Source organism: Eurosta solidaginis, chromosome 5 (assembly GCF_040869045.1).
Source record: "Eurosta solidaginis isolate ZX-2024a chromosome 5, ASM4086904v1, whole genome shotgun sequence".
Classification (NCBI taxonomy): Eukaryota; Metazoa; Arthropoda; class Insecta; order Diptera; family Tephritidae; genus Eurosta; species Eurosta solidaginis.
In genome coordinates this window covers 142,892,277-142,915,015 of record NC_090323.1, presented here as the reverse complement: position 1 = coordinate 142,915,015, position 22,739 = coordinate 142,892,277, and the positions used below count along the sequence as shown (strand labels likewise).

General features: G+C 38.0%; 1 protein-coding gene and 1 long non-coding RNA gene across 6 annotated transcripts; both read left to right on the top strand.

The window, feature by feature from the left end:
• Positions 1-4,450: 4,450 nt before the first annotated feature.
• Positions 4,451-12,676, top strand: LOC137252830 (succinate--CoA ligase [ADP/GDP-forming] subunit alpha, mitochondrial-like). The gene is made up of 5 exons (XM_067788923.1): positions 4,451-4,561; positions 5,239-5,412; positions 5,485-5,661; positions 10,743-10,923; positions 10,994-12,676. The coding sequence occupies exons 2-4, from the start codon at positions 5,275-5,277 to the stop codon at positions 10,749-10,751; spliced, it is 324 nt and encodes a 107-aa protein (XP_067645024.1). The 5' UTR covers positions 4,451-4,561; positions 5,239-5,274; the 3' UTR covers positions 10,752-10,923; positions 10,994-12,676.
• Positions 12,677-19,323: 6,647 nt separating this feature from the next.
• LOC137252011 (uncharacterized) lies at positions 19,324-20,972 on the top strand. 5 transcript variants are annotated; one of them, XR_010953424.1, is made up of 4 exons: positions 19,324-19,352; positions 19,414-19,600; positions 19,969-20,148; positions 20,362-20,972. It is a non-coding gene; the product is annotated as an uncharacterized lncRNA (long non-coding RNA). The 5 variants fall into 5 exon arrangements; XR_010953425.1 differs by lacking the exons at positions 19,324-19,352; positions 19,414-19,600 and adding an exon at positions 19,631-19,742; XR_010953426.1 differs by lacking the exons at positions 19,324-19,352; positions 19,414-19,600 and adding an exon at positions 19,632-19,747.
• The last annotated feature ends 1,767 nt before the right edge of the window (positions 20,973-22,739 follow it).

Here is a 22,739-nt window from a genome sequence, read left to right as displayed (position 1 = left end):
TTACTACTTTTGGAAAAATTTGAAGAAGGAACTGAATCCCGAAGGCAATGGGATTGCGCCTTTAAGGGGGTTTACTAGTCTATTGGCGGGCGGGTGTGGCTCAATCGATATAGTTGACATGAGCATTGACTTCCTTGATTTATGTGGGAAAGTAATTGACTTAGATTCTACTCAAAATGTCCCTATGAGATGTTCAACTCGAACTTGCAACGTAACGGATACTCAATCTTATGTGCACAAAGAAATAAACGCTTCTAATTTAGCCGTTGAAAATGGTGCTAATGATGCTTTAAAGGACAATCAAAATTAAAATAACAGGTTGATTGATAACCTCGTGCCACTTAATAACGATTTGCTTGTGGATAGCTTAACCTCCAAAAAGGAGGAATTTCCAACACCCTTCAAAAACGCTCTTTTCTGGCCTGAACCTTCTTCAACCGATCCGAAGAAGAAACAAGTGAAGAAGAAGCTCACTCCAACTGTGGTAATAGCTGGAATATCGGCGACGCTTGGTTGAGGAAAAACATATGGAATATCGGCGACGCTTGGTTGAGGAAAAACAGGAAAAACTTCAGAAAATGGCTTTAAAGAGAGAAACAAAAGAAAATAAATCAAAGGAAAAACTTCGGAAAACAGCCCTGAAAAAAGCATCAAAAGAAAAGGAGCCACGTGAAAAAGTAAATCTGGAAAAATCTTTACTTCCTGAAAAATACTATAATGAAGGAGACTTTGTTGTTATCCAGTATGAAGGAGAAAAGTTTCCCGGAAAAGTTTTAAAAGTTATCAGTGGAGATCCTTTAAAATTTAAAATACAAACTATGTCTATGAGCGGATTTAATTGGCGTTGGCCAGAAAAAGACGATATTCTAGACTATGAAGCCGACGAAATATTAAAAAAAATTTATCCGCCTCAGCCAATAAATAAAAGAGGAATATTTTCAATAAACGACTTAAATTAATTCACATAACTTATTTAAAAAAAATGTTTCTTTGTTTTATAAGCTATTTGCATGTATAATGTTCAGTTTTATCATATAATTTGTAATTTCAATATACAACTTTTAATTTTTTTATATAATTATAGTAAAACGATTTGAATACTTAAAGTAAGTTTTAATTACTTTTTCTTTCATGACTTTAACGGCACACAACTTCAAAAATGTTCAAATTATTCAAAATATGTTAATTTACTACGTACATATATGAAATCTTAAGTACGTAATCTAAATAATACGTAGTTAGCAATGATTTTACTTTTTAAATTACCTTTTCTCTAGTCAACACTAGAAACTAATGAATTTTTCTGTTTTTTTTTTTTTATTGCTGTATCGATAAAATTTGTTTTTATGTTTTGAATAAATAAATAAAGTACATAGGAATGTACTTTGTACCCAAATGGATTGTCTTTTTCCAAAAATATTTAAAATATAACCGCAAACCCATTTTTTAAATTTAGAACGGAAATAGGAACGCTTTTGCACGCAGTTAGGAACCAGCCCAAATTTTCGCACGGATTTGGGAACAAAATACGTTTGTCGAAATATTCGTATAAAGCGTAAAGTTGAAAAAAAAATTTTTTTAATAAACATCGTAAAGTCCGCAAGAGATCTCTGATCTCACAGAAATAAAGAATGGATTTCAACTGCTTTTTGCTGGGCCACGATATCACTTTAAACGTGGGCATGTCTTAATAGTACGTAAATAGGTACACTTACCTTAGCGTTAATATTAAGAGGTTCTGATACCTTCTACCACATGTTTCGTCCATGTAATGTCAAATATGTGGCACCACATTTTTCTAGTTGACGTGCCAGTTCCACTGTAGATGGTACTGATTGCTCTCCATTGCCATTTAATCAGCGTAATTTTACCGATAGCACACGCATTGTAGTTTGTACAATATCTTTCAACAGTTCTGGAAGTCTCAACAGAACACAGCCATATGCTTGCTTAGGGATTGCACATCATTGCGGAGAGCCACAATTCAAATCCATGCCATCAACATATGGATATATTAACTGGGCTGCATAGGAGAATTCATGCGCATCGCATGCAGTGAATTGTTATATACAAGAAATATCCTCTAAACTTGATGTAAATTTATTATCACACGTCTTTGTACTATTTATAAAAGAATCAGCAACGATCATTGGTGTCAATGCCACTTTCACACCAAGTTGACGAAGACGCCACCTGAATTCCAATTTGCTATATCGCACCATTGCTGACTTTGTTAATCCATGACATGTGTTCTTTTTAGTGTTAAAAACATTTAAAATATCTATATTTGGCCTTTGTGCGTATTATTGCCAGTTAAATTCGCAGATAATTACATTTATTTCCATTGTGTACAATACTTATCCACAATGTTTATTTCGACGCTCAACTTGTACACAAATGTCAAATTCTTCTTCTTATGATTTGTTGGCAACAAAATTTGAGAGTTGGCTACTCTTTAATATCAGATGGCGCAAGTGTCGCTTAATCTACCGTTCTCCATAAAAATACGTGTAATCTACTCATAATGCATAATCTTGTGTTAAACTCATCTATATGAAAAAGTGCTTGTGTCGGACCTATTATGCATCTAATAACATCGCCACAATCAACCAAGATCATTGTTTACTATATAGTTTGGCAGCTTAATTCGAGGTTATGTTGCGAATAGAGTGGAAGGCACCCGCAGGCCGTGAAAATAGGCACTCGAATGGAGTGGAATGAAGAACAGTAGGAACACTAGAGTTGCATTGTATCAATCATTGCATCAATATTAAAGATAAATTTAGAAAAAATAATTAAATACTTGAGTATAATCAAACATTTTCTTTCAATTACTGCAATTAAGGTGTCCTAGATGCTATATATTCCAAAATTATAACATTTTATGTCTGTTTAAAAATTTAACTTCAAATTCCCTAAGATTTCCGTAATATGGCCATTAGTGATGTTTGTGTGTGTGTGTAAATTTTGAGCGATCAGCTGTTAGTTGCGCTACTTGGTAAAGTTTACAATGACCAAGATGTTGCGCTTGTAAATATGAAGGAACTTCAGACTTCGCAATTGAAGTTTATTACGCCTTGCCCATTCACATACAAAGTTTCGCGAAGCACTGTTATAAACATTCTCCCTATACAACAAAAATACTTGCTAACATATTTTGTGTCCTAATCGATTGTTATATTGCAGTTTTTAAATGGAAAAAATGTTAGAAAATTTACCAACGAGTGGGAAAAATAATTTCACTTGCAAAGTGTCCCAACACCCTTAGCCAAAGCAAATGTCAAATTCTTCTTCTTATGATTTGCTTGTAACAAAATTTGGGAATTGACCACTTTTCAATATCAGATGGCGCCAGTGTCGCTCATTCATAAAAATACCATCTCCATAAAAATACGTGCAATCTACTCCCCTACAAGACGGAGGTAACCAGTTCACCCACACATTCAAAGCTTTTTTCGCTCTCCACTAACACATCGACGTTTCATGCTGTCATCGAAATGACAGTTCATTACCCTACAAGAATACTGACTATCATATGACTATCATCTGATTGTCAGCAATGTCAACCTAACGATCAGCGCCTCATACAAACTTTCTATCACAAACTTAAGGGGACTTGCGCAAATGTGATGTAAACAACTGTGTACGTGTGAGTTTTTGTCTCTTTCTTATACACCAACATGGCCTACTGATTAAGTATATAGCCGTACTGCTCACTCTCATTCCTTTTCCTGGATCAGTGCTGACACTATAACTATCAAAAAGTGTCATAAATGATAGTATGCTGTAGATATCAGGTTTGACTGTTATACTATCATAAATGACCATTGTTATATTCCGCCAAAAATGAAACAATGCTTTTTGCTTTTTATTTACTTTATTTCATTACGTTTTTAATTTTGTACGTGATAAAAGCATACGCGTTTCTTATTTGTTTAAAATAAATAGTTTTATAAGAATTCGAGTTCAGAATGTTCAATTTAAATTCAGAAAATAACAAAACAACAGAAGAGCGCTTTCCTCATGCGGAAACACATTTAAAAATGAATCACCACTAACCACTATTATTTTTCGCGTATCAATTTTTTGAGTGGGTCCCACACATTCCGACAGCTTTTGGTATTTTTTAATATTGTTTTCGATTTTTTTTCTTTTAGCATGGAGCTTTGAAATGCTCTCTTTTTCATTTTTTAAACTTATTTTTTATATGGTTTTCGACGGTTGAAAATGGCGGAATTTAAAAAATAACAAAACAACCGTGATAATCATTTGATTGTCATATGACAGTCAGTAGTGACAACATGATTAAATCGGATAAACTGTTCTCGCATACATAAAATTCCGTTGAGAATTATGTATCTGTCTCACATGAATAATGGTATCTGCTGTATGTTCTTTTGTTCTGTACCAGGTGTCCGAAGCTTTCCCAGTTTGAGTCCTTTTTCATGATTATAGGCTGTCGTTGGGTACATGCGAACATGCGTGTGCGAACAAAGGAACATACGTAAATTTGAGTATCAATGTTTACGTCATCGCAGGATCAGCATTGTCAATTACAAGTGTGAGTGTATTAGTTAAACTATCAGCGTTTCTTGTAGGGTAATTATTCCGGAAAAATTGAAACGCAAAAAAAATATAAATTGTTTACAACGAAAAATATCTTGTGCTTTTAGTTGTGACATGTGACGGAAATTAAAAATTTTGTTGCAGAGAACACCTTTTTGCGTTGGCGACCTTCGCCCAAAATAACATTAAGTTAATTTGAGTTGTGACATGTGACGGAAATTAAGAATATTGCTGCAGAGACCATCTTTTTGCGTTGGCGGCCTTCGCCCAAAATATTATTAAGGGTAAAGTTTTACAAGACGGTACACCACCTAATTTAAAAATATCAAATAATAATAAAAACGGAGCTCGAAGCGCGCCTTTTGATTCCACGTTTGATAATTTTTGATAAAAATTGCACCGTCTTTTAAATCGTTACCATATTAAGTTGTATAGAATTGACGGGATGGCCTACAAGGTTTTATGTCAACTAAATCGCTGCCGATATGGTCGGGCTAGTACCTTAATGGTTCCCGGAACGTACCCGATCTGCATCCGGCAAAGGACCACCAAAGTCCATAACGGGGAGTTTCCTTATCGCTACAACAACAACAACATTATTTACTTTCTGATTTTCATTCATACGTATGTGCATTTTTAAATAATAAAAAAAATGTTATATTATTCTAATAGATAGCATCTCCGCCGGGTTGCGATTCAGCTCAGAATATGCCAAAATCAAAGGAAATCTACAAAAACAAGGTACTTTACAAGCAACATGCTTTGGAATACGGTACCAAACTGGTTGGATGTATTTCCCTAAAAAAGGCTGGAACTACGCATCTTGGTTTGCCAGTATTTGCTTCGGTAATTTATATTGATTTGTAGTGATTAAAAATTGCAATAGTAGATAATGTAATGTGAATTAAAATTGAATAGGTAGCCGGAGCAAAAAAGGCAACTGATCGGCCTGCAACTGTTATTTATGTGGTGCCACCGGGAGCTGCTGCTGCTATCCTAGAAGCATTAGAAGCAGAAATGTCTTTGATTTTTTGCATCACCAAAGTTGTGCGTCTAGTCAAGCCCGATTGTCCAGGAATCATCGCACCAGAAAGGGTAAGTAAATTGGCTACCATATTAAATATATAAGCAACATGTATGAATTTTTTAGTGATAATTTGTCATGCTTTTGTTGATAATCAACTGAAGAATGCAAATACGACAGAGTTCGAAGTTCATGTGAAAACCAATTAATTTTTTTAATTAGCATTTGGAGAGAAAAATACATATGTATGTATGCATAGAACTGCATAGAAGGGGAGGAAAAATGAATTATTATCAGTAGATTTGCAAGATTTTTGTCATTTCCCCTGCATCGCAGTTGTCATTACATTGCGTTAAGAGAGGACATCAACACCTTACTACCCACAGCCAGTTAAAATTATTGTAAATTTTGCTCTTTTCATCACTGTTTCAAAACGTGGAAAGTTATATATCGAGCATTCCATGGAGAATGGTGCATTTTAGCAGACTTTCGCATTGCCGGCATTATTAATATTCAATCCCTAGAAGGTTTAATGTAGTCATATCAATAGTTCCCGAGATGGTGGGACTAGTACCACAATGGTGCTTGTTACCCGAACGTAGATAGATAGATCATTTATTGAGGATTGCACAGTGACTTGCACATCTCCTTCACAGCACCTCATCCTAGCCGACTTCCTTGATGAACCCCAGCAGTGTTCTTTGCTTGAGGGATTAAATGTGGGAATGCTCTGGCCATGGTGAGCCCATAAACTTAGCCCTACGTCTTGAAATTGCGCCGCAATCTAGAAGGATATGGTCCACCGTCTGCTGATCCATCACAAAATCGGTATGTGTTGTTCGATACTATACCCAGCTTTTGCATGTGACTTTTCAGTCTACAGTGTCTTGTAAGAATAGCCGTTGGGGTTCTTAGGTTATCTTTTTGAGAGGCCTATTAATGCCCTATATCGAGTTGTCCTGTAACCCCCTAACAGTAACTTAGATTGACTCAGGCCTGGCATATTGCGCCAGTGTTCTTCCCTATTTCCCTTTCTTCTACTAATAGATGCCCCTGTGGGCCAACTGGCAGGAACGGCTCGGGATCGATGGGTCATGCAGTTGCTGCCTCTCTTACCGTGTTGTCCGCCTGTTGTTGTTGTAGTAGCAGTGCTTCGCCCCATCCAATAGGTGCGACCGATCACAAATTGTCATCAATGTCCTCTAACGGGAGTCCAAAGAAACTTTGTGTTTCAACAGGGGTGGGCCATAATGAGAGGAGTGTTAGAGGCGTTGGTTGCACAATACAGTTAAAGAGATGGTTGGTGACATGTGGGGACACATTACAAGCAGGACAATGTTTTGTATGTCGGGGTTGATTGTGGATAGGTAAGAGTTTAACCTGTTACGTTATCCAGCTCGAAGTTGGGCTAGAGTGACTACTCTCGTTTCCCTAGGGAGAGTGCGTTCCTCCTCTGCTAGTTTTGTTCTTTGAGTACAGGAATCACCGGCATAGAGGTCCGACGCCTGTTTGTGGAGTTCACTGAAGACATGCTTGTGTTTTTTAGCTTCAAACGGCTGTGTTCTCAGGTGCCGTATTTCCTCATAATGTAATGAGGCCGTGAACAACAAGAGCCACAAAAGATCAAAAAAAGTTACGAGGACGCTGGATTTTGGAATCTAGCCCAGAGCAACCTGTCCGATGCAACCATCCCTTGCACGTGAAACACTGACAAGAGTATTTATTTTTTTAATTTAATTTATTTATTATTACGGCTGTTTAGGCCCAAAACTTAAACTACTAAGTACAATTCATTGTTATAATCACTTATTTCTATTGAATATGCTGTTGGAATGCCATGTGATTCCGATCAGCATATTTACTAGCGTGACAGAGGGACGAGTCTGGGAGCCACTCATTAAAGGAAGATTGGAAAGAACGCGTTTCCAATCCTCCAGTGCTCCCAGCTTAAGGCAACAAAATTTGGAACTTATATTTTTCAATTATATGTGTATTTTAAGCTTTCGGAATGTATTAGTCTCCGATCAATGAAGCTAAACATGTCTTTGGATGTTGGAAATTGAAAATAAGTGTATCCAATCACCCCTCAACTTTGTTTAGTAAAGACGCTGTCGGAATGCATGAAGATACCGATTAGCACAGCTCAACATATAATGGGAGGTTGAAAAGGACGTGTTTCCAATCCCCCTTGCTCCAACTTTTATTTGGCCTTATTTTCGTTAATTTTGTTACACATTATATAATTTTATTGTTATATTTATGCTGTCGGAATGCGAATGATTCCGATCAGCAACAGTAAATACCAGCTGGAAATACCGAATTCCAGCGAAATTAGTTGTTGGAACTGTCTGGAGTTACAGGTGGCGACCGATTTTCTTTTCCTTAGGGCCGGATGCATTGTATTTTGCTGCTACCATTATTACCATTCCCTTTTCGCGCTCCAGTATCGGTATATCATGTAAAAAAATAAAAGAAAAAAAAACTATCTTATTGGAAGGGTTTTACAATGCTCCAATAAACTTTTTTTAAAAGTATTGAAGTTATTACTACTTTTTATGTGATTAGGAAGTTCATTGAAATATTTCAGGCCCTTATATATATGACCGTCCTAAAAAGATTCTTTTCCGGCAAACGCAGCAAACCCATTTCTCAGTACTGGCGTCAGGAGAAGGACCCGGATTGGGGTCGATACCTTCCCGGAAGAGGAGAGTATGGCGCAGACCCGCTGCAAGGATCTGCTGGGGGGTTGACAATTTGTGGGAGAGACGCAACAAATTAAACATGGAGTCCGCCTGCTCATTGCCCTCCACTCCCCTGTGGCCTAGGACCCAGGCCAACAGTACTACGTTGTGTGCTCCTAATTGATTCAGCTTTTCTACGCACTGAAGGACAAGTGCTGACTTTATTTCGAACGCCGCAAATGCCTTTAGTGGAACCTGACTGCCTGACTGAGTATGGCAATTGTTTCTTTGGGGTATCAGCGCTGAAGGTTCAGCTTAGCGCACTAACTTATGGCGAATACTTCCGCTCGAAAATGCTCGGATGTGCTTTTAGAGTTACTGATATTTTGGTTCTGGGTCCGAAAACTCTGGCTCCAATCCCCTCTGGCGTCTTCGAGCCATCTATGTACCTTCCGATCTTGAGCCTAGTAATACATTGCACCCGCCTATACCTATACAGCCGTACCAAGAGACGGAGCAGCCCATTACATATTGGCACAACCGGAGCACTGCTGGACATCCATCCTATATGAAAGCTATGCATTCAGTGGCTGGTGCACACCGAACTGGACCAATGTATGCTATATTGAGGCCTGCACAAATACCAAGCTATGTTTATGTAAATAATGTTACTGCTAATGTCAATTTGCACGGTTGAGCACATACGTTTATACAAGGTGGAACACCACACTACCTACATGGCGATGTAGCCACCGATCAGGTTGTTGTAAGAGATTAATTAAAATATGTTATTCATTAACACTGATTCTTATATTTTTATTATCATTAAACTGTAGACTAGACTCATGACGGGTATTCTTACTGGACACTGCCTTCTGGCGTCACATGCCTTTAAATTAGGCTTGGTCAGTGATAGCAGATGTAGGAAGTGCGAGTTGGAGGAGGAAACGATCGATTTCATTCTGTGCTCGTGCCCTGCGCTTGCCGGGCTAAGACTCCAGCTGACAGATGTCAGATCTAGAAGCAGCAAGTGGCTTAAGTTCTAGGAAGCCGCTAACCCGCTGGAGCCATGAGAAGCGTGGGTGCACTTTGGGTGTCCCAAGAAAAGTTCCGTACCTGCTCCGAATAATTTGATAGATAGATAGATTAGATAGGGATCTGTTCTAGGTCCAACTCTTTGAAATGCGGTGTATGGCGGGGTGCTACAAAACCACCTTCCCGGAGGCACGGAAATTGTCGGCTATGCAGATGATATTGTCGTAGTAGCAGTGGCCAAGAAACTTGATCTGCTCCAAGCATTATGTAATAACGCCATGGGAAGAATAGAGGAATGGTTGACGAACACGGGGCTGGAGATGGCTAGCAATAAGACAGAAGTGGTTCTGATGAGCTCAAAGCGGACTGTGGATGAGTTGGTCCTAACCATAGGAGATTTTCAAATAAATTCAAAGCCCTCCTTGAAATATCTAGGAGTAATCATTGACTCAAAACTAACTTTTAGGGAGCACTTCAGGGCGGTGGGGGACAAAGTTTCTAGAATTAGTGGAACCCTAACGCGAATAATGCCCAACATCGGCGGCCCAAGCGAAGCTACCCGTCAGCGATTATCCAACCTAACCAGCTCTATAATATTATATGCAGCACCAGTATGGCACAGATCTAAAATGGTCCACCAAAAAGATATACTAGCAGCCTACCGCATTACTGCTATACGAATAGCATGTGCTGTTCCGACGACGCGATCCATGTTTTATCCAGGAAAATCCCAGTAGATCTACTCTCAGGTGAAATGGCCGATCTGTATGGCATTGGATTCAGCCGACCATCTGAAGATGCTAAGAAAAGCGCAAGGTCACGAGCAATAGTTAGGTGTCAAGAACGGCGGGAAGATTCGAGAAAAGAGCGCTGAACCTTCATGCTAGTCCGGAATATAGCGGAATGGTACGAGCGAAAACACGGCAAACTAAATTACCATCTCACACAGATATTGAGCGGGCACGGTGGCTTGAAGGAATATCTACATAAGCGTGGGATAGAGGAGGATCCTTTCTGTCCAAGCTGTCCGTCCGAATTGGAAGGCGCAGAACATGTAATATTTCACTGCCCTCGTTTTCACGGCGAAAGACTGTCTGTAAACAGAGTTTTTGGAGAGGAACCTTCCATTAGGAATTTAGTTCCACGAATTTGCGGACAATTAGATTGTTGGATTGCTGTGAGCAAGATGGCCTTTATAGTAATGACGAAATTGATGATGCATGCCGAAAGGGAGCGTAGAGAAATGCGCATACGAAGTAGTGGCGACTAAATCGCCTTTGAAGTTACTTTACCAGGTCCTGATTCTAGTTATCTGAAATTTCTCTTGTGCCTTTGGAAAAGAGCTATGTGTGGAGCCCTATTTATGGAACACTTTTCGGCTTATATTAAAAACTTTTAATCTATTCTTACTGATATGAGTTTCTTTTTCATTCTAGGTAATTTGATTTTGACGATGTGAGGATAGAAATATCCCAAATATTCCAGCTGTGGCTGTAAGAACATACATTTGCTCAAATTAGAAGAAAACTGCACGGTTGAGCACATCCAGTATCTACGTTTATACAAGGAGGAACACCACACTACTTTCACGGGAATGTAGCCACCGATCACGTTGTTGTAAGAGCTTATTTTAAATATCTTATTCATAAACACTGATTCTAATATTTTGTTTTGGTTTTTACTTTAGAGTCAACCTGTTATATAAGCGATGTCAGCTATGCCTGTAACTTAAGCGCCTTCAGATGTAATAGTTACCGCGGACGCGGTCACAGGAGTAGTTCACTACGTGGGGATTACACTAATCAAGGACTTTCAATATCGGAAGGTTTTCCAGCACTATAACACCAAAAATATGTGCAATCACCCGAATAAATTGTACAACAAACGTTAACACCACATCATCAGCCAGCAACAACAACAACAAACGCAACAAGTTGAAACTTCTAAACAATTAATGACTAGTGAACCACCAACATATCCGCAATATGCGCAAACATCAACACCAACATGTGTCGCCTACTTTGCAACACGGTGAAGATGGCCAAGGTCATTCTGATTCTAATACTGATAAAGGCGAACCATTGGCAAATTTAAAAACTCAAACAGACCACGAAAAATGTTGATGATGGTATTAATTCTAGTACGGATAGTAAAGAATTTAAACCTAGGAAAAAAGCTAAACTTGATAAAAACTTAACCGAAGATGACAAGGTTTCTAATTCTAATACTAAGGAAGATGAACCTTTGATAAATATGAAGCTTAAAACAGAGTTATCAAAAAATGACGATGATGATAATGATGTTGATGCAAAGTCCAATGTTGAAAATGATGAAAATTATGAAACAGAATCTGAAAATAGTATGAGTGTGGATTATAACCTGAAGCAAAACTGTCATATCCGGTACGACCAGAATTAGATGTTAAGAAAAGAGCCTACATAAAGAGGCTCAGTATATTTATGGAAAATTTATCATGAGACAATGCCCAATGTATGTATTTCAATTAAATTCAGCACATTGTTGGAAAAAGCATCTAAACTTTATGCATCGTGTAGAGAAACCAGAACATTTACAATTTAAATATAACGAACGTGGTGCAAAATGTAAATTTTGTGATATTCAAGCAGCTACACCAAGCTTCAACAAATTATTGGACCATGAGATTTCTCATATGCCTAATAGTCATTATTTAAAATGTAAATTATGCGATTGGAAGACGAAAATACATTCAAGTATGAATTTTTATTTACGTGTACAACACGCTGAAACAATTGATGTAACAACGAAAAGTTTAGAATTGAATGTTTGTCCATATTGTAATCACAATGGTATTTACGCAAACACTTAATACATCTTTTCTATGTTTAGAATGTGGTGAATAATTTAGAACAAATACAAGTTTACGTGTACACCACAAGATTTGAACGGAAATATCTTGAGGGTATGGTTACACCTATGTGGCATCTACAAGATATTTATAATTACTAGTATGGAATGAATCCGGATATGGAAGAAAACGGAGGTGACGAAATGAATCACCATGCTTCTTTGGATTCTGGTGATACTCCTGACATGCTTCCTAATTTCCCTACGTCTGATGTTACTATACCTACCAAACTAATATGACTGCAAACTGATGAGCAACACTACCAGCGCAGGAAAAATAAGAACTTCAAAACAAGGTTTCGGAAAGGGCACGACTATGAATAGACGTTAATGTATTTATATAGTTTATAAATATAAAAATTCACATATGTAAAGTTCGCTAGAGTAATAAGGCAATAATTTAAATTCTAAAAAAACATTGTATATATGAATAATTTATAATTAAATATTATCTGAACATAAAGGACGCGTTTCATTCATAGAAAAAGCGATTTGACAGAAGGTAACCGATACGGGTAACCGATAGACCAGTTACCCGTATTGTTGTTGCATATGTTTTGGTTAGCGATAACGAAAACATAACTGATGAAGTAACTTAAAAATGTAAATAACATCGAGCGAGAAGGAATGTCGAAAACACAATAGGTAAGAGCGAGAAAGAGAGTCACACATACACTATTTTGAGAGAGCACATGCGTTACCTTTTTCACGACAGCAATGTAAAAGTCATTAAGACGATAATTGGTGAACAAGTTATTGATGACGATTAAGTAATCGATTAGGGAACGGGTATCTGTCTTGTAGGGTCTTAATGCATAAGCAAGTGTTAGACTCACCTATATGAAAAACTGCTTATGTGTCGGACGATACAAGGTGGCAGCATGGTGAGATACCTTCAAACATAGATAAAAGTTCCATGTACTTTGTTTTTGTAAATTCGATGGACAAATGTCAAAATCTTACTGCGCCGGAAGTTGATGTATCAAATCAAATAAAAAAAGTTTATAATCAGCTGTTCCGTGCTGCCAACTTGTATCGCCATGCGGCCTTCATACCAGAGATAACTGGCATCAAAATGATTCGGAGGTCTGCCACAGTGTGGTGAGATACCTACATGGTGAGAGACTTTGTTTTTGTAAATTCGATGGACAAATGTCAAAATCTTACTGCGCCGGAAGTTGATGTATCAAATCAAATAAAAAAGTTTATAATCAGCTGTTCCGTGCTGCCAACTTGTATCGCCATGCGGCCTTCATACCAGAGATAACTGGCATCAAAATAGTGTTGGCATGATTCGGAGGTCTGCCACAGTTCAGCACCATACGGTAGTGCATAGATATAACTAGGTAGGAATTATATGTTAGTCTAGTTAAGATTATAATATATATGTATATAAATTGTAAATAAATATAAGCTAGGCTTAATTAAGCTGTAATAAATAAATAAAATAAATAAATAAATAAATTGCTGAGCGTCGCCGTTTTTTAGGCTGATGGAACTTTTATAGGCTAAACATTCCTCGAGCTGCGGAAATTCAGGCGCCACTAATCGCCCTCACCGCGGGAGCGAAAAAGAACGACAAACGTCTGGTGGGATGGAATGAAACAACATCAAAAGCCTTTAATGACTGTAAAATGGCACTGATAGATGCCGTCCAGCTGGCATAGGGGCGGCACTGGACCAATCTATCAACGGTATGATACAACCTTCAGGGTTCTATACGGCTAAACTCAGTCAGACTGAACGAAACTATAGCGCCTACTATCGCGAATATTAGCTATCTTTAAAGGCATACGATTCTTCAAACATCTGTTAGAGGGCCGAAACGTCACAGTTATTACCGACCATCGCCCCTCTCATTTACTTTAGATCAAAATTCTGATAAGGCTTCGCCCTGGCAGCAACGCCAACTACCATAAACGCCAAATACCATAAACATCCCTGTGAGCATATCAGCTAGAGAGATCGAAGAGGAACAACATAACGATCAGGAACTACACCATCTGCTACGTTCAAGTTCAACATCTCTGAAACTAGTTGTACTATGATATATCGACGGGCAAGGTAAGACCATACATACCCTCTTCACTACGACGAAAGGTGTTCGACTTAATTCACAACATCTCGCACCCCAATGGACGAGCCACACAAAAGCTCGAAAGTCACCAATACGCATGGCCGCATATGAATCGTGGCAGTATCCGTACATGTTTGTTATGCCAACGTAGCAAGAAAGAAAGTCATGAAAGAAACATTCCGCTACTCATCGAGGTACCGAGTGAACGCTTCAAACGCGTTCACGTCGACATCATACTCATTTGCGACGGATACAAATACTGCCTGAGGATAATCCATCGCTTCACCAGTTGGCCCGAAGCAATAAAGCTAAAAGATATCTATACCGATACAGTAGAAAAAGCATTTTTCGCCGGATGGATAAGCCGCTTCGGAGCACCAGCTACTGGTACCAGTGATCGAGGCTCTCAATTCGAGTCAAAATTCTTCAACGTATTCACGCAAATCATAGGACGTAACCGAGCTCGAACGGCAGCTTTTCACCAATTATCAAATGGTATGGTCGAGCGTTGGCATAGGTCCCTCAAAGCGGCAACGCGGTGCCATGCCCCATCAAACTGGGTAAATATACTGCCAATGGTGTTGCTCGGTCTTCGCCCAAGTTTCAAATACGACATTAAAGCAGAAATGCTTTACGGAACAACACTCCTGTTACCAGGGGCATTCTTCATTGACGTCGAAATGGGGCCTGACCCGCAACATTTTGTCGAAGAATTTCGGAACTTCATGCGTACAGTCCGCTCGTCACCTACCGCGCATCACAATAGATCGCGAGCATTCAAACATTCTAGTCGTCATAGCTGCACTCATGTGTTCGTACGAGTAGACAAGTAAAAAAACGACTTTAACAACCGTATCGAGGTCCATATGAAGTGTCGAGCGCATATCGGACTATGTATTCAAGATTGACGTCGACGGTAAGACAACCGCAGTATCAACAGAAAGGCTTAAGCCTATATTTATTGCAACAGAAACTCAGAATACGAATGGCACAAGTAACTCAACTGTAGTGCCATCAACGAGCAACTCCATGAGTCCAAATATACCATGCACATACTCCAGGAGTCGGCAGCGCAACGATCCGTGACTTCTCAGGGGCATTGAAGTCACTCCTGGGGGCTACTGTGGCAATATGATCACTTTTTTGCATGACGGCAACCGTTTTGGGCAAATGACAGATTCTCGAATGCAACGAACGACGCGCAACACGTTTAAACAAGAACATCTAAAATTTTAATAAATTTCATTTATTAGTTGTAAAAGTATTATTTATGTAATAAATTTACGTTGGATCAACGTGACTAAGTAGTGTCAATATAATGCAGTACACTACAATTTAACTCATACATTCAGGATCTTTGCGACGGGATGATGGCTATTGGGAACGCTTTTATCAAACATTCGCCACTTGTATGAATTCACAATGGCCTCAACCCATGGTTTGTACCATAGTGTACCTATACCAAGTGTGTTCACTAAGCGATAAACGTCAAAACTACAAACAGCCTCGCTCACCTGATGGAAATCTCAGGTCTAGAGTCGCATTTTTGGTCTCAACGACAACATTTTTGACTACCAATCGTATCGAATTTTTCAATTTTTCAATCATTCGGCGCACTCGGTAATGGTATCCATTTTGAATTCGCTGTCATTCCGAATCCAGCGAGTGCCTGTCAGAATGCTTGACAGATAAGTCAACACACTTGTACTTGTACACTATGGTTTGTACAGGTTTGCTCATCTCATCAGCTGATTTTATTTATGTCATTGCATGGTCGAAGGGATTGTCAAAAAGAGATGGCAAACTCAAAATGAAACCAACACATTGGCAACATTTTACTTACACATACAAAAACTGCTAAGTTTTATGTTTCCATTCCATACCATTCGCACCAACACGAATACACAGATTTTGACAATTTGAACAGACATATTTTGTTGCTTTACAGATGAGCCAACCTGTATATAGTTGAACCATGGCCTCAACCAAAGAGTATAAATACAATAAGAGCCGTCACTCGTTATTTTGTGGAGACTATCTCGCTGGAAATTGAAAAAATTGATGCCGAATGTTTTCTGAGAGGGACATTTTTAATTGTCTCTCATTTATCCACGCCGTGTAGGCCCCTTGTGCAACTGTGATTTTTGGAAAGAGAATTAAATAAATAAATTAAATACAGTCTAAAAATAAACACAAATACCTCAGGAAAATGTATAGAAGACATTTATAAACATCTCGCCCAAAAAAAAAAGTAGCGACTACCTCTCAGTATACATCGAGTAAATGCCAAAAAAATAACGAGTGACGGCTCTTATTGTATTTATCCTCTTTGCTTGTATCATGATTCCACTATATGGTTGGCTCATCTCTACATCAACAACATACCTTTGTTCAAATTGTCAAAATCTGCGTGCTGGTGTTAGGCGAATGGAATGGAGAGAAAACATAAAACTTTGCAATTCTTGTGTGTTGTCGGAAAATAGTTCGCTAAATTAGATCCATTTACTGAAAAATAATTTATAGTGATGTGAAAATATTTTTTTACAAAATTATTGTCAATGTGTTGGTTACATTTTACGTTTGCCACCTCCTTTTGACAATCCCTACACCAGTGAAATGAAAAAATAAAATCAGCCAACCACATAATTGAGCCATGGACTTGTATAAAGAATAGAAAATATCTTTCAAGCGGGCTAAATATTGAATTTGTTCCCAAGTTAATTTTATAATCCAAAGAAAATGTGTTTTGCGTAGTTTAAATCAGTGTTTAAAATCTAGCTGCGCTGCAATTCTGCACTTATGTTTTGGGCTTTAAGTGCACTGGTTTACACTACCCAAAACACATGTATCGCTGCATGCTAAACAGAGTGCTGCATGTCCTAGTCAAACATTAAATCCATGAACGAATGACTAAAGATCTCGTAATGCCACAACCGTGTATTTGTAATTTAATTTAGGAAAAAAGTTTTTCGGTTTCCTTAATTACCATTTTTCTTTGAATTTTGACATGTTTTCTAAACGGTGAGAAATTTAAATTTCGTAAAAATTTATTTTTTCGTTGCGATTGTTATTTTCAAATGGAGTCTTTTATCAAAAAATGAAGTGCTTTGTGAAGGGATGTGTAAATTCCTATGAAAAATAACAGTTCTGTCCAAAGTTGTTTAATTATTACATCGCCCTTTTCCACTCGAACAAGTTACCATTGCTTTCCACACCGATGACTACACAATAATGGCAACATGTCGTGGTCATTAATGACCACAGAGGTTTTGGAAATATTTGACATCCACGTCGATGGCATTACGCATCTAACTGTCCCACTCCCGAAATTTTGGAGTGTGACTTCGATAATGACCTACATTTTGGCGACCATGTAGCCGCAATTGTATCTCAAGTTCAGAGCCATAGCAAAGTCCTCAAGTCCCTCGATAGCAGCACTTGGGGCAAAGACAAAGAAACGCTGTAGCTATCTTTGAGGCAATTGGCCAGCCGATTGTACGCTATGCGTCTGCAATATGGACACCGAGCGTAAAAAAAACACACTGGAGGCAGGCCTGTCAAAACATCGCGCTCACAAGAGGCGGAATAGTCTCCATAAAGGAGAGAAACGAAACGAGGAACAAATAATTTCTGTTGAAAGGTCAGAAACTTGGCCATCCTAACAGACAACTGATGGAAGAGCCCCCCCCCCCCCCCCCTTCCCTGGGACGTAAGAAGTCACTTCTGTAAGCACTACCAAGAAATCCGTCACACAAGAAGCCTCATGAACCAAAAGAGCATAAGGTAGGCCCTCAGAGTCATCTTTAAAGAATCGGTAAGTCCTATGACGATAAATGCCCGCCGAACCTCGTTCTAAGAGTCCAATAACCGAAACTTGCAGTTGAGGAAACAGACTCTCCAGAGAGTCACTTTGACACAGCTTCGATTTGGATACATGAATCATAAAGACGACTGACGGTGCCCATTACTGACGACACCTACAGTGGAGGAAATGACATTAATCTTTTGCAATTTTGAGTTTTGTGAACTTTTTATCGAAGTTTTTTGATATATAAATTTATAATTTAAATTTAAATTACCCAATACCCAAAATATTGTAGCGAATTTACTTGCAATTCCCCTTATTTGCAATTTTCTACTAAGTTCGAATCACTAAACTGTTGAATAAATAACTACAATATTGAATAATGGAAAAATGGCCTTTATTAAAGTACTTCACAATAAATAATACTGCTATTCCTCGCCAGATAGCGTCTTAATCAAAACTAAATTATTGTGCCTCTACTGTTGTTGCCTTTTATCATCTCTGATTTCCTCGTTCGCATCTTCTAGGCGCTTCCATTTCCAGAATCTACTAGTTGGCCATCAGCTATCAAATTTCTCAGCTGTAACTACAATTGCACGATTTCATAGCTTCTCTCATTGCATACTTTCGGGAGTATCTTAGATATATGCATGTGGTTGTGCGTTGCTTCTCAGCTGCGTGTATGTACATATGTGCAGACATAATAATTGACTCGTTTATGTAGATACATAATGATTGATTTATGGATGTGCATACACGGCGCTGCTTAGCATCGGCTTAGAGATGGCAGTACCCCTTAGTGTTGCTAATATTCGTAACAATATCAATAAAAATCTAAGTCAAATAAATTTGTGTTTGGTTTTCCTCTTTTATTACATTTTACTTCATTTCAAACATACTTCAAAAGCGTGATATCAGAGCAGAAGTTTTGCTTTTTGTTGTTGCCTTTATTGCGAAATCTGTTACTTGGATCATGCATTAAATCAGTGTTGAGTAACAAAAACCCCAAATAATCATGATCAAGCTTAAAACAAAATGCTAAGTAAAAATAAATTTTTCATTATTTCAGTTATTTTACTGATTTACGTGTTGCGCGTAACCGGTAAAATTGTTATCGGCAAACAAAATTACCAAAAATCGTAACCCCCCAATGTAACCGCAATTCTGAGGAAATGGTAACGCTGTGATGACGAAGAAAATCACCAGTGTGTATGGTGGAATTGAAAAACATATGTTTTTGCAATCAAAAGAAGAAAACAGCAAAATGGAAATCAACAAGTAAGTAAATCTTGGTAAATATTTTGTTAAATTCGTTATTGATTGTTTATTTTAATTATAGAAAATATTCACGCACCACCCCGTCCCAGTTGCGGTTATATGTGGCGTACTGTAGGGATCATCCCGAGCTCCTGCAGGGTAATAACTGCCCCACATCGCCAAATCAAATACAAAAGATGTGGGAGGAGCGAACATCAAAATTGAATGCGACGGTGGGGACATGAGGAATACCTGATACTTGGCGAGAGGTAAGCAAATTGATTTTTATATAATTAAGAGATTTGTGCTGTTTTGTGTGCCAAAAATTTACTGCGCCGAACCAACTCCGGCTACAGCGTGATTGTGCGTTCAAACACGTAGCCGGAGTAATGCAATCTGCAGGATTTCTGTGTTAAGTACACATTTTAATGTCCAATAACATAGAATAACACACATGTGTAATTAAATACTAAAATTCTTATTTACAGGTTATTAGTTGTTGAAATTTGTACTTGGCATAACAAAGCATGCATAACCGCCACCAACACTAAAATAATACCATACATAGCTACATATTATTATGTTATTGTTGGAACGAGGGTAAGAACTGACTGTATGTCTTTATTTATAATTTCAGAGATTGCGAAACTGGCGAAAACAGTGCCGTTCCCGGGCCCGAAAATTTTCTGCCGATAAGAGAAAGACAGGTGGTGGACAAAATCCTGTGGCAGAGCTTACTGACTTCGAGCAGCAAGCGTTAGAGGTGTTTGGGATTGCTGCTGTGGAGGGCCAATCAACCTCAAGGCTCGGCTTCCAGGTAAATATATTTGAAATAAACTTGTGTAATACAATAATACCCGCTGGTAGTGTATGTGTGAAATTGTTATGCCCATGGACACATATGCATTTCTTGCTTTTTTATTTAAGAATGCAAATATGTTTTCATGTACTTAAAATATACTACCGATATTGTAGTATTACATTTGTATATTATAAAAATGTTTGACGATAATACTTTTTTTATTAATAGAACGCCAACAATGTCGAAAATGTTCCTTCAACGCCAGAGGCATTACCAGTGGAAATTCTAGCACCAGCTGTTCCGGAAGATCCGAACGAGTTTGCCTCGTTTTGCTTAGTGGTAAGTGAATCGCCCAGTCGAACTTCCTCACATCCTGTTGTTTTGTTGCCAACGTCACGCAATAGAAGAAAGAGCGCTATGGATGAAATTTTGGAATTGGTGCAACAGGACAAGAGGGACAGACGTCATGAACAGTCAAGACTGGCTCAATCCCCAAACAATTTGGGAAATGGGTTGACGTCGTTGGCTGCGGCAATTCAGGAGATGGTGGCATTGCAAAGACAACACCGGGACTAAGCTCGTATGATGTCAGTGTTAAAAGTGAATGAGGAGTAAACCCCTAATTCGTATAAAATAAAAACAGGATTGCGTGATTCTAAATCCTTTTTGATTTAAAACTCACTTTCAAATAACAAATAAGATACTTTTGATTTGTGATTTGAAATTTTGTTAAAATGATACATTTTATTTGTGATTAGATTGTTTATCCAAATCAAAGATACTTTTAATTTGTGACTTGAAATTTTGTTCAAATAAAAGATATAGTTTTTGAGATTTGATTTTTTATCCAAATCAAGAATACTTCTGATTTGTGAATCTCCATCCAAATCAAAAATACTTTTGATTCCTGATTTAAATTTTTTTTCAAATCAAAGATACTTTCGCTTTATTTATTTTTAGAGTAAACATCAGCTGTTTTATGTGGTTACGTCGATTTTACCTCCTATTTTATTGGTTACGGTGTTATCCGGCAACTTTTGCCTTCATAATACCAAAACGGTATAAAATTTGCCACATGATTTCATAGCCGGTAAAAATAAAGTTGTTACAGTAGAATAGGGCCGTTAAACTCAAAACTTTAAATTAAATAATTGGTTTTGGATTAACAAATTCGGTAATTCTATACGACAGCATGACACTGCTAATACGCGTCCAAAAATATCGAGAGAGGTGTCAAACAACGCGTATTGACTTCGACAATAATAATCCCCAGCCGGAAAGAAACATATCGCTGTCCAGAGATATTTGCAGTTGAAGTTGGCGGTTGGTGGTTGTTGTAATGTTGTTGTACCCACACAAAAAAAGTGAACATAAGTGTTTTGCGCGAATATAGTTTTGGTCAAACAGGTGTTGGACCCACCCAGGGTAATCTTTAATAAGCGCGGACGAAGCCCGCCAACGCAGAAAGGTGTTCGGCGTAAAAGTACTATGGATCCCACACCCCCCCCCCCCCTCCTTTCGGAGGGACACGCGGGTCATTTTTCGGTTTTTCGTTAATATCTTTTGAACGACTTAAACTTTTCCTTTTCCGGTTTCGGATTATTAATACTGATGTCAAGACGCGTCTTTTAAAACCTCTCTCGATATATTTTGGACGCATATTAGCGGTGTCATGCTGTCGAATAGAATTACCACAAATTCAATAGTTAGTGCGTTTGAAAAATATTTTCTATTCATTACACCAATATTTGACACAAGTCGCTGCATAGGCAAATAAAATTGCACGTGTATCTACAAAATAATCAAGCAGCAGCAAAGCTTCGAAACTTTTTCTGCTCGCTTAGAAAAAAATTCAATTGGAAAACAAAAACAAATTAAGCAGAACTATGCTCGTTAACTTGTTTTTGCTTTTTCTAAGCGAGCAGAAAATACTTTGAAGCTTTAGAAAAGAACTCTCATATTAATTTGCTTGAAATACTGACGAAATTTTGTCGGAATTTACCCCGAGCCCAGGGCTTTGGAGGGGACCGGGAATCTCAAAATGCTATCCAAGCTTTTTGCTTACGGAAAATAAACAAACCACACCATCACCATTCGTAGATAGCAAGTATTTTAAATTTCAACAAATTTTATAAGTCTCTTAACGCGCCTGCACCCCGCATAAGGTGTTGTTGGTTTTTGGAGTCGTTTTTGGCGGCCTTTGAGAACGGGACGATCAACGACGATCATGAGACTGATTTCAAAAACAACACCTTTTTTGTATTAGTTGATTCGGTTATTGCAGGTATTACCGAACGATTTGCTGTCATGAAAAATTTGAAGAACACCTTTTCTTTTTTGTAGCAATTTGGATACATGGATGATTTGTCAGCAAATACAATTCAGGCGTTTCTGAGAGTTTAGGAGATGAAATGATCCACTTGAAGCACATTTACTCCGCAAATTTTCATATTTCATTTCATATTTCATATTTCTTTATTCAGTCTATGATTTACAAGAATCTTACAGACTATATTAAACATTATTAAATATATGTTTATTTACAGTAAAGTTAATTTAAAATGGAAAATAACATATTTTTAAAACTTCGACGATATATCGAAAAA